Source organism: Thamnophis sirtalis, unplaced genomic scaffold (genome assembly GCF_051295495.1).
Source record: "Thamnophis sirtalis isolate CommonGarterSnake01/CBP01778 unplaced genomic scaffold, rThaSir2_p1.2 scaffold_2, whole genome shotgun sequence".
Lineage (NCBI taxonomy): Eukaryota > Metazoa > Chordata > Lepidosauria > Squamata > Natricidae > Thamnophis > Thamnophis sirtalis.
Window position 1 is genome coordinate 45,042,471 of NW_028261382.1, and position 15,248 is coordinate 45,057,718.

General features: G+C 48.2%; 1 protein-coding gene across 1 annotated transcript in view; it reads left to right on the top strand.

Annotated features, from left to right (window-relative positions):
- The first annotated feature begins 281 nt into the window (after positions 1-281).
- CFAP45 (cilia and flagella associated protein 45) overlaps positions 282-15,248 on the top strand; it is a 17,369-nt gene continuing 2,402 nt past the window's right edge. Inside the window, 11 exon segments of the mRNA XM_087705262.1 lie at positions 282-331; positions 2,977-3,108; positions 4,180-4,316; positions 6,578-6,722; positions 8,463-8,633; positions 10,044-10,222; positions 11,197-11,249; positions 11,252-11,322; positions 12,293-12,439; positions 12,701-12,814; positions 13,942-14,135. Coding sequence (XP_087561388.1) covers positions 329-331; positions 2,977-3,108; positions 4,180-4,316; positions 6,578-6,722; positions 8,463-8,633; positions 10,044-10,222; positions 11,197-11,249; positions 11,252-11,322; positions 12,293-12,439; positions 12,701-12,814; positions 13,942-14,135 — 1,346 coding nt within the window. The 5' untranslated portion in view covers positions 282-328.

A 15,248-nucleotide genomic window follows, 5' to 3' on the forward strand; every position in this document is an offset into this window, starting at 1 on the left:
CGGAAATGCCGTTTAAAGGCCCGAATTTCGTCCCGAAGGAGAAACGGCGGGTGTTTTTTTTTTTAACCCTACTCGAGCGACCACCGTCACCGTCACCGCAGCGCTCGCTCGCTTTTCCCTCACGGTGCCGTTCGGAGCGGGAACGAGGCCGCGTCCGATGCGAGCAAAGCCTGAGGGAAAGGGGAAGAAGAGGGGGGGAGGAGGGGGTGTACGTCACTTCCGCCGCGCGCCTCGTCGTTGCCATGGCGAGACGTACGGCCGTGAGCGCCGTTGCCATGGCGACCGGCAAACACGCGGAGCCGGGCCGCGGCGCAGGAAGCGGCGGAAGATGGTGAGACCCGCCTGGGCGTTTATTTCCCCCTCTTGGCCCGCAAAACCGCCGGGCTGATCGGCTCATCCGATCAGCCCGGAGTACCTTTCAACCCGTGCCTATCATCCCAGGAGGAGGGATAAAACCCCAAGCCCTCTGCACATGCTCAGAAACCCCCCGCCCTCAGTAACCAATCATTGGGTTTTTTTAAAAAAAAAAATATTTTGGGATGAGTTGGTGGTTTTTTAAAAAAACAGAAACAAACAAACAACAAGGCCTGTCTTAGCCTCAAAATTTCTGCGTTGGGAAAATTGCCATGGATAGAAATGAATATAGGTTATTTATTAGCAGGGGGCTTTAATTCTTGGATATCTTGGAAATCTGATTTGTCTTTCTTTCTTTGTCTGTCTTTCTCCCTCCCTTTTCCTTCCTTCCTTCCTTCCTTCCTTCCTTCCTTCCTTCCTTCCTTCTCTCTCTCTCTCCCTGCCTCCCTCCCTTCCTTTTCCTTCCTTTCTTTTTTCTTTCTCTCCTTGCCTCCCTCCCTCCCTTTTCTTTCCTTCCTTCCTTTCTTTCTCTCCCTCCCTCCCACACATTTCCTTCCTTCCTTTTTTCTTTCTTTCATTCATTCTCCCTCCCTCCCTTTTCCTTCCTTCCTTCTTTTTCTTTCTCTCTCTCTCCCTTTTCCTTCCTTCCCTCCCTCCTTCCTTCCTTTATTTCTCTCTCCCTCCCTCCCTTTCCTTCCTTCCCTCCCTCCCTCCTTCTTTATTTCTCTCTCCCTCTCTCCCTTTTCCTTCCTTCCTTGTTTTCTTTCTTTCTCCCTGCCTCCCTCCCTCCCTTTTCCTTTCTTACTTTCTCTCTCTCTCTCCTTGCTCCCTCCCTCCCTTTTCCTCCCCTCCTTTCTTTCTCTCCCTGCCTCCCTCCCACCCTCCTTTCCTTCCTTCCTTCCTTCCTCTCCCTCCTTCCCACCCATTTCCTTCCTTTTTTCTTTCTTTCTCCCTCCCTTTTCCTTCCTTTCTTTTATCCTTCATTCCTTCCTCCAACTCTGGGTGATTTAAATTTAATTTAGCTTAATTTAACTTAACTTAATTTAATTTAACTTAATTTAACTTAACTTAATTTAATTTAATAATTTAATTTAACTTTGATGTTTTAAATGCTTTGCAGATCTGCTGTGGCTGGAAGCATGCACCACAGGGGTAAAAGCCAGTCAAACACTGGCTAGTTGCCTTCATAAGAAAGATAAAAATGAATGAAGGATAAACCTTGGCTTAATTCTTGCTGGCAGGGCTGATTTGCAAAAAAGAAAGAAAGAAAGAAAATCCCATTTGGTTGATAAGAGATTTAAGGGTTGCATTCACCCAAACTGCTACCCACGATTCACAGACTTCATAAACCAATAACTTAGGGTGCTGATAAAGTTATCGGCACACTGAGTACCATATTAAAATAAATAAACCTTGAATGGCGCTTAGAAAACCTGTGTAAGGACAAGATTTCCATCTGCCAGTTGCAAAAGATTACGCTGCTTAGATCCACAGATAACCTACTTCTGCGAATACATTACAACATCTTTGCTTCTTGGGAAAAAGATGATACAAATCAAGGCAACGCCTCTAAAGAATTGGCAGTTGTGATTTTCCTGCGCTGGGAACAGACCACAAATATTATTAATAACTAGCCGATAACCAGGCGTTGTCCAGGTATTTATTTATAGGGTGAAAATGTCCAGACCAAACTTAATTTCTAATGTTGGATTTTCCCCCTTACCAGAGGGAGCCCCCTTGTGGAGTACTGTGAAGCCGTTAACCATGGCAACTCCAGCGCGATGTACAGTCAAAGCCATTTTACGGCAGTACAGTAGAAGCCATTTGAAGGCACAACATGCTGTATCTTAACAGAACACACACCCCCGGGGGTATTAGGAGTGTTTAACCCCCACAGTATTTGCTTCTAGAGAGCGAGTCATCTGTGTCCCAAGTTTGGTTGAAATTGCTCGAGGCGTTCCAGAGTTATGCTGGTGTACACACACACACACACGCACACATACACACACACACAGCGATAGATGATAGATGGATGGATGGATGGATGGATGGATGGATGGATGGACAGACAGACAGACAGACAGATGATAGATATAGATAGATTAGATAGATAGATAGATAGATAGATAGATAGATAGATAGATAGATAGATAGATAGATAGATAGATAGATAATACTGGGGGAAGAAGTGACTTACAACTAGTACTCACTCTTATGCCCTCTCTTATACGGTCACACACTCAAAATTCAGGCGCTTAGCAACCGACATCTATTTATGACGGTTGCCGAATCCTGGAGTCCTGTGATCACCATTCAGGATCTTCCCAGCCGGAATGGGAGAAGCCGGAGTTGCTTAACGACTGCGTGGTTCACTTAACAAACTGCACTGAGCCGCTTAACAAAAAAAATTGGCGAAAAAAATTGGATGTGCCTGAATTAATAACCGCCTTGCTCAACAGTGGAAATGCTGGTCTCCAACCGAGGACCTCGCTTGTATATGAGCCATCCTGGCTTTTTAAGAAGACTTAGGAAACTAATGGGGACAGCTCGCCAAGCGCTGGATTCATGCGTCTTTCGAACACGCGTCTTTGTATTCACACCTTCGTTCTTCCTTCCCCGCAGCCGAGCAGTGTCTGTTCGCTGGGCAGCTCGTCCAACACTTCCTCAGCCAGATCCCGGTCTCATTCTCGCACCCGTTACCGGACCAAGGCTGCGAGTTCAGAAGTCGACGAGAGCCTCTTTGGGGTTTCCAAGGTGAGGGCGAGAGAAGGCTGCTGGGATCTGAGGTCTTAGAATAGAAGCTGGAAGGGACCTTGGAGGTCTTCTAGTCCAGCCCCCTGCTCAAGCCGGAGAACCTATACCATTTCATATAAGTGGCTATCCAATCTCTTGTTAAAAACCTCCAGGGGTGGAGTGCCCACGATTTCTGGTGGCAAGCTCGTCCACTGGTTAATTGGGTGACTTTGGGCCAATCACCAGGAGACCTGGAGTTGTAGTATTGTTTTAAGCATGAAAACCAACTGGGTGACTTTGAGCCAATCACCAGGAGACCTGGAGTTCTAGTACTGCTTTAGGCACGAAAGCTGGCTGGGTGACTTTGGGCGAATCACCAGGAGACCGGGAGTTCTAGTATTGTTTTAGGCATGAAAGCTGATTGGGTGATTTTGGGCTAATCACCAGGAGACAGTGAGTTCTAGTACTGCTTTAGGCACCAAAGCTGGCTGGGTGACTTTGGGCCAATCACCAGGAGACCTGGAGTTGTAGTATTGTTTTAAGCATGAAAACCAACTGGGTGACTTTGAGCCAATCACCAGGAGACAGTGAGTTCTAGTACTGCTTTAGGCACCAAAGCTGGCTGGGTTACTTTGGGCCAATCACCAGGAGACCTGGAGTTGTAGTATTGTTTTAAGCATGAAAACCAACTGGGTGACTTTGAGCCAATCACCAGGAGACAGTGAGTTCTAGTACTGCTTTAGGCACGAAAGCTGGCTGGGTGACTTTGGGCGAATCACCAGGAGACCGGGAGTTGTAGTATTGTTTTAAGCATGAAAACCAACTGGGTGACTTTGAGCCAATCACCAGGAGACCGTGAGTTCTAGTATTGTTTTAGGCATGAAAGCTGGCTGGGTGACTTTGGGTGGGCTAGCCCAGCCCCCACCTCACATAATTGTTCTTGTGGGGAAAATAGCAGGAGGAAGCCACATTGGATATATTCGCTGAAGTTATTTGTAAATGTATTTTAAAAATATATATAATTAAGCACGTTTTTAAATCCCTCTCCGTGAATTTCCGAAACCGTTCTGAGCATCTCTCTCTCCTTTCCAGAATGTGCAGCTCTCTCGTCCCGGCAGCCCCCTTGTGGTCCTCCGTGATGTGGGTTCAGTAAAAGGGAAAACTCTGGGATGGGGCCGCAAACCCGAGACCATCCGGCTTATTACTCGAGACCTCATTCGGGACCTGGTGTAAGTCCACCGGGGGGTCTTGCAAAAAAACCCCACTTCCAACTCTGGCTTTACTCCTCCTTTTCTACAAGTCTGTAAGAGATTCTCAGTCATCCAGGCCGTGGTTGTCTCAAAGGTGCTTTTTTTCAAGAGGTAACTGGACTTCCTTGTTTTTTTTTTCTTTTAAAAAGACGTTTCACTTCTCATCCGAGAAGCTTCTTCAGTTCTGACTGGATGGTGGGGAATCGAAGGATTGATCCTCCTTGCAGACAGCTGGTCATTTGCATCCTTTTTAGAGGGTCATTGAGGCCACTTAGGGGTTTATTTGTGTCTTCTTTAAAGACCTTTCGCTTCTCCTCCAAGAAGCTTCTTCAGTTCTGACTGGATGGTGGGGAAGGGAAGGATTGATCCTCCTTGCAGACAGCTGGTCATTTGCATCCTTTTAGAGGGTCGTTGAGGCCACTTGGAGGTTTATTTGTGTCTTCTTTAAAGACCTTTCGCTTCTCCTCCGAGAAGCTTCTTCTGCTCTGACTGGATGGTGGGGAAGGGAAGGATTGATCCTCCTTGCAGACAGCTGGTCCTTTGCGTCCTTTTAGAGGGTCGTTGAGGCCACTTGGAGGTTTATTTGTGTCTTCTTTAAAGACCTTTCGCTTCTCCTCCAAGAAGCTTCTTCTGCTCTGACTGGCTGGTGGGGAAGGGAAGGATTGATCCTCCTTGCAGACAGCTGGTCATTTGCATCCTTTTAGAGGGTCGTTGAGGCCACTTGCAGGTTTATTTGTGTCTTTAAAGACCTTTCACTTCTCCAAGAAGCTTCTTCTGCTCTGACTGGATGATGGGGAAGTGAAGGATTGATCCTCTTTGCAGACAGCTGGTCATTTGCATCCTTTTTAGAGGGTCATTGAGGCCAGTTGGAGATTTATCTCTGTCCTCAGGGTCACCTGAGTGGCGCAAATGGTTCCTGTAGTCTGCAATTTTTCTCTGGAATTGTACAGCTAAGAGGTTGACGGTGAACCTCTAGAGACTTTTAGCTACACAATTTAAGATGGAGACCCTTTGAAAGGTGTTGGGTAGGAATGGATTTCCAGAGGGGAAAAAATTGCAGAACGCAGGAACCATTTGCACCATTCAGGTGACCCTGAGGACACAGAGAAACCTCCAAGTGGCCTCAACGACCCTCTAAAAGGATGCAAATGACCAGCTGTCTGCAAGGAGGATCAATCCTTCCCTTCCACACCATCCAGTCAGAGCAGAAGAAGCTTCTTGGATGAGAAGCGAAAGGTCTTTAAAGAAGACACAAATAAACCTCCAAGTGGCCTCAACGACCCTCTAAAAGGATGCAAATGACCAGCTGTCTGCAAGGAGGCTCAATCCTTCCCTTCCGCACCATCCAGTCAGAGCTGAAGAAGTTTTTGGATGAGAAGCGAAACGTCTTCACAAGAAAAAACAAGAAAATCCAGTTGCCTCCTGAACAAAAAGCACCTTTTTCTACAGCTCCCTCTAGGAAGCAATCAGGAGGGCATCAACCACCATTGTGCCCCCCCTCCCCCTGTGGATATTTACTTATCCGTTAACTTTATTTGCTGCCTGTCTCACTGTGGTGCTACCCTAAGCGCCTTGCAATAACGAAACGGAAGAAAATATAACAGACCGGGGAGTTTCACGGCCTCTGGCCACATCCGGCCCTTCGGCTATCCGTGTCTGGCCCGCGTGAAGTCAATTGGCAGTTAGGAAATAAAATGTAAATAAATGTGCCACAGGGGAAGAAGCCAAATGTGTAGCTTACGGCAAGAGGAAGAGGTATTTGCACACCTGCGGCAGAAAACCGGCTGACCGGTGAGGCTCCGGGCTCCCTCCTCCTCCCTCCACACCTGGACACCAGGAGGTGTTCTGACTGAGGCTTCCTGAGAGCATGAAACAAACTCCTTGTTGCCCCAACAAAAACCCCTTTTATTAATTTGCTGTGAATTCTGCTCCTTCACATCCAGCAAAGTCTTTCAAGGGAGGATTTACAGTCACAGACCTCATCTGGCTTGGAGAGCTGCCAGGCCGATCTCTGCAGAACCTGGCTAGGAGTTGCTAATTGAAGCACTGCAGTGAATCGCTTCACAAACGTGGCGGGAATAGTCATAAAAAGGGGTGGAACTTAACAGATTTCTCACAGCAACGTAAATTTCGGGCTCGGTTGTGGTCGTAAGTTGAGGACGACTTGTGTTGGATGGATTTTTGTCCCTGCTGGTTGCAATTCTTGGCTGATTCTGGCTTTCTCCCCTTCCCCTCCCCAGCGTCCCCACTGTGGATCCCTCTGGGGAATCCCTGATCATCAGCCCGGAGGATTTTCAGCGGCTTAAAGAATCCTCTCGAGTCCTGACGAAGGAGGAGCGTGAGAACCAGCAAGCAGCCATCAGGGCAGAGCGAGAAGCCACCATTGTAAGTCTGTTTTAAAAAAAAAAACCTTTAGGGGGTTGGAGTAGAAGATCTCTGAGGTGCCCTTCCAACTCTGTTATTCTGCATTTTCTCTATAGAATAGAATCTGGAAGGGACCTTGGAGGTCTTCTAGTCCAGCCCCCTGCCCAGGCAGGAAACTCTACACCGCTTTAGACAAATGGTTATACAGTCTCTTCTTAAAAACTTCCAGAGTTGGAGCATTCACAAGATAGAAGGAGATTGGCCGTTGTTCCTGATTGAGCTTCAAATATGTCCTATCTAAATTAAATTTGTTGTATTGGGTTCTCTTCTCTTTTCTTTACTTCTACATCTGTCTCTCTGTGCCTGCCTGCCTGCCCACCCACCCGCCTGCCCACCCACCCTATCATCCACCCATCCATCCATCCATCCATCCATCCACCCATCCATCCATCCATCCATCCATCCATCCATCCATCTCTATCATCTATTACCTATCTATTTCTATCCATTTCTCTATCTAAATGTCTGTCTATCTATATTTCATCATCTATTAATCTATGTACTTCTTTAACTCTTTATCTCTATCATATCTATATCTATCTCTCTGTCAATCTCATCTATTTATCTCTTAATCTATTTCTATTTATCCATTTCTCCATCTCTGTCTGTCTGTCTATTTCCTCATCTATCTTTTAATCTGTCTCTTAATCTATCTCTATTTATCTCTCTCTCTCTGTATGTCTCTCTCTCTCTCCATCCATCCATCCATCCAGTGACGTGTAGTCAGGGGAGGAAGAGCCTCACCACTGTCGTCATGAAAAGAAAAATGTAAAAGGAAAAAGGCTGAGCTAGTTGCTGCCAGAGTCACAGTGGATGACTCTGCTTAGTGCTTAACTGTTTAAAAAAGCCTCTAAAAAAGTGTCCTCTACAGGAGGAGGCGGGAGAACCACGTGCCTCATTTAGTCTGACTTTATGATCACTCGAGCAGAGTTAAGCAAGGGTTAAAAGCCGAAAAATTCCTTATGTAGATGAGGCACGTGGTTCTCTTGCCTCCTCCTGTAGAGGGCGTTTTTAGAGGCTTTTTTAAACAGTTAAGCAGAGTCATCCATTGGGGACTCTGGCAGCAGCTAGCCCAGCCTGACCTCAGCAGCTCTTGCCTTTTTCCTTTTACATTTTCATCATGGCAGGCAAGAGCAGAGTTGAAATCCTCTGTGATTGTGAAACAGCTGGAAAAGGTATGTAGAGAGGGAGGGAAGGGAATTCAAAATTAATGTGCACCTGTCCCAAGCCCGCCGGCAGAGCCGCCAACTGGGCACCACTCTGCAGAGGAGCTGGAGAGAAGGGCCGGGCTTGGGACAGGTGCAGCCGCGGGACGCCTCTATGTCGGACATAGCAGCGGGGCGGCCAAAAGCCGCTTTCTTTCTTTTTGCCTCACCAGCCATAAACCTCACCGCACGTCACTGCATCCATCCCTCTCAAAGCCCTTCTTTTGAGTGAGTTTTTTATTTTTATTTTCCCAGTCTTTTTTTTCCCCCTGCACCCATTTCGGTGCATCTTTTAACACCTCTTACCTGACTTCATTGTCGATCTTATCTATTGCGATGCTGGCTAGAAGCATTTCCATGGAACAGGGCAGGTCTTCCCACCCAAAAAGAAGCCGGAGGCGTTTTTCCTAGTTCCAGGCTGAGTCGAAACCGAGTCGACGGGGGGGGGGGAACGCATCCAAACGGCTTCCTCGTTTTCTCACCCCCACCCTCCCAGGTGGCTGCGAACGAGCGCAAGAAATCCATGAAGCTCAAGGAGATCCTACGGAAGAAAAACGAGAAGCTCAACGACCTGGAAGAGGAAGCCAAGGAGCGGGCCCAGTACCTCTTGGAACGAGCAAATAACCTTCGGATGGAACAGGAGGACGAGGTCAAAACCCTCGCCGAGGTGGGCTGAAGGAGCTAAAAACCTTACGTCAGGGTTCCAAGTAACACATTCCCCCCTCTCCCAATGAAAGAAGACTCCCAGGATTGAATTTCCTCAAAGTTCCATTTTATTAGAGATGTCCACATTGGCACATCTGGGAAAACCCGAATCTGAAAGTTTCCAGGTTTTCCCCACTCAAAAGAAACTTCAAGTCCCTGCCCGGCACCCACATGTCCATCCCATGGCCCAACCAGGCACCATCCAAAACTGAGATGCCTCCCAGTCACACCACTCAAGGTGCAGGGCAAGACGTCCTTGACTCTCTGAGAAAGGAATGTTATTTTGGCTGTGTATCACCCATACGCCGTGTAATTCTCCCTCCCATTTTCCCACAGCATTGAACGTGGCAGGCCTGGAAGCCCAAAGGGTAAAAGATGGCTTCTAGGCACTACCGTAGTATCTCCACAGTGCTGTACAGTAGAAGCCATTTTGCGGCAGTACAGTAGAAGCCATTTTAAGGCACAGTAGGCTGTATCTTAATAGAATTCACACCCTGAGAGGATATATATATATATCACAACCCCTGGTATGTCACAACCCCTGGTATGCCCAAATATGGGAGGAAGTTCACTGCTTCCATTCTCTGTCCATCGGCTCGTCATAAGAGACCATCCAGACAGAATCCCAATATTTTTACTGTTGCCTTTTTGTTACATTTGTGTTGTATTTGTGCTGATAAATAAATAAAGGGAGACTAGTATAGATCTATTTCAAGCTATTTAGCTCTCATCAGCTAGCCATACCCTTACTGGGATTGGAACCTGTGCTGTATTGCATCTTAGGCAGATGTGTTAACCACTAAGCCACAGAGTTCCTCTCATCAGCTGAGCCAGGGAGAAAGGTATATATTTAAAGTCACAACCCCTAGTATGCCCAAATATGGGAGGAAGTTCACTATTGGGTTTCTGTCTGGACGGTCTCTTATGACGAGCCGATGGACAGAGAATGGAAGCAGTGAACTTCCTCCCATATTTGGGCATACCAGGGGTTGTGACTTATGACCAAAATAGAGTCCAAAACCTCTGTCGTTAAGCGAGACGTTTGCAAATGTGAGTTTTGCCCCATTTTGACACCTTCCTTGCCTCGGTTGTTAAGCGAATCACTGCGGTTGTTTAGTAGCACGGCTGTTCAATGCATCTGGCTTCCCCATTGTCAGAAAACCCACGGAAGGAGATCACACTGCAGCCGTCATCAGTACATGCCAGTTGCCCAGCCTTTGACTCTTGATCACCTGACACACACCCCTCCCCCCGAGGAGAGGCTGCAACGGTCGTAACTGGGAGAAACGGTCCTTTTCCCCAGTGCCGTTGTAACTCCAAGCGCTCCCTAAGCAAACAGCTGTAAGTCGAGGGCTACCGTTCTCTCCGCCAGATTATCCTAGAAGCCAAGTGCCACGCCATCCGGGACGCTCAGATCCTGGAGAAGAAGCAGATCGAGAAAGAGCTGAGCGGGGAGGAGAAGAGAGTGGCCCACCTGATGGAGGCCGAGAGGCAGAAGGCCAATCAGATGCAGGACGAGCTGGAACGGAAGCGGAAAGAGGAAATGTACAGGTGAAGGAGCTGGCCTTGGTCTGCTCTCTAGCAGACAAGAAGGAAGGAAGGAAGGAAGGAAGGAAGGAAGGAAGGAAGGAAGGAAGGAAGGAAGGAAGGAAGGAAGGAAGGAAGGAAGGAAGGAAGGAAGGAAGGAAGGAAGGAAGGGCAATAGCCCTTAGACTAATATAGGGCTTCACCATGCTTTTACAGCCCTCTCTAAGCGGTTTAGAGAGTCAGCTTCTTGCCCCCAACAATCTGGGTCCTTGTTTTACTGACTTCGGAAGGCTGAGTCAACCCTGAGCTGGTCAGGATTGAACTCCTGGGAGTGGGCAGAGTTAGTCTCCAATGCTGCATTCTAACAGGAAGGAAGGAAGGAAGGAAGGAAGGAAGGAAGGAAGGAAGGAAGGAAGGAAGGAAGGAAGGAAGGAAGGAAGGAAGGAAGGAAGGAAGGAGTCAAAAATAGGGAGAAAGGGAGGGGGGAACGGAGGAAAGAAAGGTAGGAGACAGAAATAGAAAGGAAGAAGGAAGGAAGGAAGGAAGGAAGGAAGGAAGGAAGGAAGGAAGGAAGGAAGGGCAATAGCACTTAGACTTATATACCGCTTCTCTGTGCTTTTCAGCCCTCTCTAAGCGGTTTAGAGAGTCAGCCTCTTGCCCCCAACAATCTGGGTCCTCGTTTTACTGACCTCGGAAAGCTGAGTCAACCTTGAGCCGGTCAGGATTGAACTCCTGTCAGTGGGCAGAGTTAGCCTCCAATTCTGCAGTCTAACAGGAAGGAAGGAAGGAAGGAAGGAAGGAAGGAAGGAAGGAAGGAAGGAAGGAAGGAAGGAAGGAAGGAAGGAAGGAAGGAAGGAAGGAAGGAATGAATTTGGGGAGTTGAAATCCACCCATCTTGAAGCATGGTGGCTGGGGAAATCTGGGAGTTGGCAAGCGGCTTCTCTAAAGCCTCCTTCACACTCACTCTCTCTCTCGCTCTCCTCTCTCGTCTTTTCTAGGGGGAGGCGCCACCTCATCGAACAGATCGAGAAAAACGAGGAACTGCGAGCGATGAAGAGCAACGGGACCAAGAAGCCCAGGACATGCTGGAGTATCTGGAACGGCTGCAGTTTGAAGACGAGAGGGTGAGTCCCAGAAGCAGATGGGCAGGGGGATGAGTTCTAGTCCCTCTATGAAAACCAGCTGGGTCACTTTTTGGGCCAATCACCAGGAGTCGGTGAGTTCTATTCCTGCCTTAGGCGTGAAAACAAGTTGGGTGATTTTGGGCCAATCACCAGGAGACGGGGAGTTCTAGTACTGCTTTAGGCATGTAAGCCGGCTGGGTGACTTTGGACCAATCGCCTGGAGATTGGGAGTTCTAGTATTGTTTGAGGCATGAAAACCAGCTGAGTGATGTTGAGCCAATCACTAGGAGATGGTGAGTTCTAGTCCCACTTTAGGCATGAGCGCCTAACAGAACCTGTCATGAGTTCTTCCTTCCTTCCTTCTCTTCCTTCTTTCCCTTTCCTCACTCCTTTCTTTCTCTATTCCTTCCTTCTCTTCCTTTTTCTTATTCCTTCCTTCTTTCTCTTTCTTTCTTTTCATCCTTCCTTCTTTCCCTTCTTTCTTTCTCTCCCTCTTTTCTCTTCCTTCCTTCTTTTTCCTTCTTTCTCTCTCTTCCTTCTTTCTCTTTTTCCTTCCTTCTTTTCTTCACTCCTTTCTTTCTCTCTCTCTCTATTCCTTCCTTCTCTTCCTTTTTCTTTCTTCTTCCTTCCTTTTTTCTCTTCTTTCTTTCTCTCCCTTTTTTCTCTTCCTTCTTTCTCTCTCTTCTTTCTCTTTTTCCTTCCTTCCTTCTCTTCCTTCTTTCCTTTTCTTCACTCCTTTCTTTCTCTCTCTCTATTCCTTCCTTCTCTTCCTTTTTCTTTCTTCTTCCTTCCTTCTTTCTCTTCTTTCTTTCTCCCTTTTTTCTCTTCCTTATTTTTCCTTCTTTCTCTCTCTTCCTTCTTTCTCTTTTTCCTTCCTTCCTTCTCTTTCTTGATTTCTCCTTTCTTTTCATTATCCCTTCTTTCCCTTCTCTCTGTCTCTCTCTCTCTCTCTCTTTCGAGTCTTGCCTAGGAAATGGAACGCCGCAGATTGGAGCGCTTGACCATCCAGGCTGACATCCGGAACATCAACGACGAAAACCAGAGGCGCAAAGAGGAGAAGCTTTACCAGGAGAAGATGTCCGACATGCGGGTGTTGGAGTACCAGAGGCAGAAAATGGTACGGTGTGGGACGCAGAAAGCCGAGGGGCTAAAAGGGGGCCTCATTGTGAGGAAAGCTCCACGGGGCCTTTTCTGGAGTGGCAGAATTCCCTTCCCACAAAGCGCGACGGTTGGTCCTTCCCCCTCCTCCCCCCCGCCGAAGGTTCCGAGGTGGAAAAAAAAATCTCGCGGGGTTTTCTTCCGCTCGAGCAGCGGGTTGGACTAGAAGACCTCCAAAGCCCCTTCCAAGTCTGTGGCTCGTTTTCTTCCTGAAACGCAGGCACGGGAAGCCGAATTTGAGGCTGAGCAGGAGAAGATCCGTAAGGAGAAGGAAATGGAGACGGCGCGTCTGCGCGCTCTACAAGAAAAAGCCCAGGATCACCAAGCAGAACAGGTGCGGCCTGGTTATTGCAGGGGTCTTCTGCCTCAATTCCCCCCCCCAGCCAAAAGGGGGCCATGAAACCTTGTGGGCCAGTCAGATCTGCTCCATGGCTCCAAAGAATGTCTCTGAAGGCACTTGACATATAACCCAGTTTTCATTCAGTCCAATGATTTGTTAAAATCCAATCATTTTGGCCAGAGAGTGGCTAAATAAATAAATAGAGGCAATTTAGTGATTGGTTTGAAGTTACGACAGTCCTCAAAAAAAGGGACTTACGGGCGTTGGTCACACTTACGACTCCACAGCCACGCGATCCAAATTCAGCTGCTTGGCCGCCGACCCATATTTATGACGGTTGCAGCATCCCAGGGGTTACGTCATTCCCCCTTTTGTGACTGTCTAAGCCAGTGGTCTCCAACCTTGGCAACTTTAAGACCTGTGGACTTCAATTCCCAGAGTTCCTCAGCCAGCTTTGCTGGCTGAGGAACTCTAGGAGTTAAAGTCCACAAGTCTTAAAGTTGCCAAGGTTGGAGACCACTGGCCTAACCCAGCAAAGTCACTGGGGAAGCCAGGCCCACTTAACTACCCTTTTTAATAACATGGATGAGGCCACACATGGAAAATACGGCATCCAATTTTGGTCCCCGCATTATAAAAAAGATGTGGAGACTCTAGAAAGAGTGCAGAGAAGAGCAACCACGAGGATGAGGGGACTGGAGGTTAAAACATATGAAGAACGGTTGCAGGAACTGGGTATGTCTAGTTTAATAGAAAGAAGGACTAGGGGAGACAGGATAGCAGTCTTCCAATATCTCAGGGGCTGCCCCAAAGAAGAGGGAGTCAAGCTATTCTCCAAAGCACCTGAGGGTAGAACAAGAAGCAATGTGTGGAAACTAATCAAGGAGAGAAGCAACCTAGAACTGAGGAGAAATTTCCTGACAGTTAGAACAATTAATCAGTGGAACAGAAGTTGCCTCCAGAAGTTGTGAATGCCCCAACACTGGAAGTCTTTAAGAAGATGTTGGATAGCCATTTGTCTGAAATGGTATAGGGGTTTCCTGCCTAGGCAGGGGGATGGACTAGAAGACCTCCAAGGTCCCTTCCAACTCTTGTCTTTCTGCTATTCTCTGCCCCTCCAGCATGCCCTGAGGGCCAAGCGCAACCAGGAGGCCAACGAGCGCGAATGGCGGCGGAAGGAGAAGGACGCCGTGCAGAAGAAGCTGCAGACGGAGGCCATGTTGAAACAGAGTCGGCTGGAGCAGGTGGCGCAGAAGGAGCACAACTTGGCCATCCAGGTGCAGCGCGACCGCGCTGAGTTCGAAAGGATCGTCAGGTGGGGGCCACGGGGTCGCCTTCCTGTAAATTTTTCCCCATTGGTCCTGGTGGGCATAAACCCTTGAGGAGGGGGAGAAGGATCGGCCTAGCGTTCTCAACCTCCGTAACGTTAAAAAGTGTGGACTTCAACTCCCAGAATTCCCCCAGGCAGCCATGCTAGCTGGGGAATTCTGGGAGTTGAAATCCACACACCTTAAAGCTGTTAAGGTTGAGAAACAGGATACTGGACACATTTTAAGAAGGGTGGACTTCAACTCAATTCGCAATTTAATGAGCTTATATGCCGCCCAATCCCGGAGGACTCCGGGTGGCTTACAAATACGAAATAAAATAACACATAGGGGAAAGAAACATGCAAAGTTTAAAAAACACACAACATACATTTGGCTTAGCTGCGGGTTGGACCTGATTTAAAAATCAGCAACCCCAGTAGCAGTTAGACTTATATACTGCTTCATAGGGCTTTCAGCCCTCTCTAAGCGGTTTACAGAGTCAGCCTCTTGCCCCCAACAATCCGGGTCCTCATTTTACCCACCTCGGAAGGATGGAAGGCTGAGTCAACCCTGAGCCGGTGAGATTTGAACAGCCGAACTGCTGAACTGCAGTCAGCTGAAGTAGCCTGCAGTGCTGCATTTAACCACTGCGCCACTTCGGCTCAATGTTGAAACAGCCAGGTTTTGGTGGCTCTTTGGAAGGCCATGAGAGTGGGAAGGGTCCGGATCTCTGCTGGTAGCTCGTTCCACAGAGCCGGAGCAGCTACAGAAAAGGCTCTCCCCCGAGTGGTCGCCAGCCGGCATTGTCCGGTCGATAGCACCCAGAGGAGGCCTAGCCTGTGAGTTCTTATCGGACATTGGGAGATGTGTAGCAGGAGGCGATCTCTCATATATCCAGGTCCAATGCCATGTCGGGCTTTAAAGGTAATCACCAGCACTTTGTAGCGCGTCCGGAGACCAATAGGGAGCCAGTGCAGCTCCCGGAGGATAGGTGTAACATGCGTGTACCGAGGTACACCCGATATCGCTCGCGCGGCTGCATTCTGGACCAACTGTAGTTTCCGAACACTCTCAGGCGCTTGGCTGGGGAATTCTGGGAGTTGAAGTCCGCACACCTT